General features: G+C 69.1%; 1 protein-coding gene across 1 annotated transcript; it reads left to right on the top strand.

Annotated features, from left to right (window-relative positions):
- The first annotated feature begins 365 nt into the window (after positions 1-365).
- ABHD16B (abhydrolase domain containing 16B) lies at positions 366-2,134 on the top strand. Its single transcript, XM_058686278.1, has one exon. It carries the CDS (start codon positions 490-492, stop codon positions 1,903-1,905), a length of 1,416 nt encoding a protein of 471 aa, XP_058542261.1. The 5' UTR covers positions 366-489; the 3' UTR covers positions 1,906-2,134.

The following is a 2,134-nucleotide window of genomic DNA, read 5'->3' on the forward strand; positions in this document are numbered from 1 at the left end:
TCCATCTCCAGCCTGTCTGTCCGCTTTCGGTTAAGGAGGGCGGTGGATGCTGCTCCAGGTGTGAGGGAAGGCAGGTGAACTCGGCCTGGAGAGGGTGCAGGCCGAGGAAGGTCTGGGGAGGATGTGGTCGCCGCAGGGTTGCAGGGTCCGAAGCCTGAGGTCCTGGGGGCGGGGCAGAACTCGAGACCCACCCCCCAACCCCCTGCGCGCCCCTGCCCTGGAACCCTTTGTGCGCCCATCACAGGGTGTCGCCTCTTTCCCCAGCGACAATGACTCATAAAGCTGGTCCGCGCCGCCTCCTCTCTCCCTGAAAGGCCCAGGTCATAAAGGCCATTGGGGCCAAGCCCTGAGGAGGCACGTCCCAAGACAGCCCCGCGCTGCGCTGGCCCCTGCAGCTGCCCGCCGGGCCGGGCCTGGGCCTCCCGCCGCGACCCGGACCTGGCGGCCGGCGTTACGGCTCACGCCGAGCGCCCAGTAGCCTCGACGCCCATGTGTGTCGTCTGCTTCGTGAAGGCCCTGGTGCACGTGTTCAAGATCTACCTGACCGCCAACTACACCTACAACTTCCGCAGCTGGCCGGTGGACTTCCGCTGGGATGACGTGCGCGCCGCCGGCGGGGGTGGCGGCGGTCACCGCGCAATGACGTGCGCCGCGGCCGTGGCGGGCGTGTGGCTGCTGCGGGGCGCGGCGCTGGGCGGGGACGCGCCCGGCCGGCCGCCGCGCGGGGCGCGCAGTCAGGCGCAGTGCCTCCTGCAGCAGATCCGCGAGCTGCCGGGCCAGCTGGCCAGCTACACGCTGGCCCACTCGCTGGGCCGCTGGCTCGTGTACCCCGGCTCCATGTTCCTGATGACTCGCGCGCTCCTGCCGCTGCTGCAACAGGGCCAGGAGCGCCTCGTGGAGCGCTACCGCGGTCGGCGCGCCAAGCTGGTGGCCCGCGACGGCAACGAGATCGACACCATGTTCATGGATCGCCGCCAGCACCCGGGCAGCCACGGCCGCGGCCTGCGCCTCGTCATCTGCTGCGAAGGCAACGCCGGCTTCTATGAGATGGGCTGCCTGTCGGCGCCACTGGAGGCCGGCTACTCGGTGCTGGGCTGGAACCACCCGGGCTTCGGGGGCAGCACGGGCGTGCCGTTCCCTCAGCATGACGCCAACGCCGTGGACGTGGTGGTCAAGTACGCGCTGCACCGCCTGCACTTCCCGCCCGCGCACGTGGTGGTCTACGGCTGGTCCATCGGTGGCTTCACGGCCACCTGGGCCACCATGACCTACCCGGAGCTGGGCGCGCTGGTGCTCGACGCCACCTTCGACGACCTCGTGCCGCTGGCCCTGAAGGTCATGCCCCGCAGCTGGAAGGGACTGGTGGTGCGCACCGTGCGCGAGCACTTCAACCTCAACGTGGCGGAGCAGCTGTGCTGCTACCCCGGTCCGGTCCTGCTGCTGCGGCGCACGCTGGACGACGTGGTGAGCACCTCGGGCCACGTGCGCCCCCTGCCGTCCGGCGACGTGGAGGGCAACCGCGGCAACGAGTTGCTGCTGCGTCTTCTGCGGCACCGCTACCCAGTCGTGATGGCGCGCGAAGGCCTCGCGGTGGTGACGCGCTGGCTGCGCGCCGGCAGCCTGGCACAGGAGGCCACCTTCTACGCGCGCTACCGCGTGGATGATGAGTGGTGCCGAGCACTGCTGCGCTCCTACCGCGCGCGCCGTGAGGACGAGCAGGGGGACGAGCAGAAGGACTGGGGGCCTCACGGGCTCGCCTTCCCCTGGCTCGTGGGCCAGGGCCTGAGCCCGCGGCGGCGCCGGCAGCTCGCGCTGTTCCTGGCACGTAGACACCTCAAGAACGTGGAGGCCACTCACTTCAGTCCGCTGGAACCGGAGGACTTCCAGTTGCCCTGGAGGCTGTAGTCCTCGCCCCTCCCCACACGGGAAACCAGTAAAGCTGGCCCTGCCTTGGGGATCCCGACCTGGTGTCTGGGGGAGGGTGAGATGGAACACAGGGAACTGGTGCTCTCCCTCACCGGGGTGATTCCCCCCTTCCCTCCTTCAGCTTCTCTCTCAAACACTTGTGGACGTCCCATTCTGCTCCCAGCTCCTAAAGGGAATGTGGAGATTAACCTGACCCAGTTTATGGCAA

The sequence above is a fragment of the Neofelis nebulosa genome, chromosome 9 (genome assembly GCF_028018385.1).
Source record: "Neofelis nebulosa isolate mNeoNeb1 chromosome 9, mNeoNeb1.pri, whole genome shotgun sequence".
Taxonomy (NCBI): domain Eukaryota; kingdom Metazoa; phylum Chordata; class Mammalia; order Carnivora; family Felidae; genus Neofelis; species Neofelis nebulosa.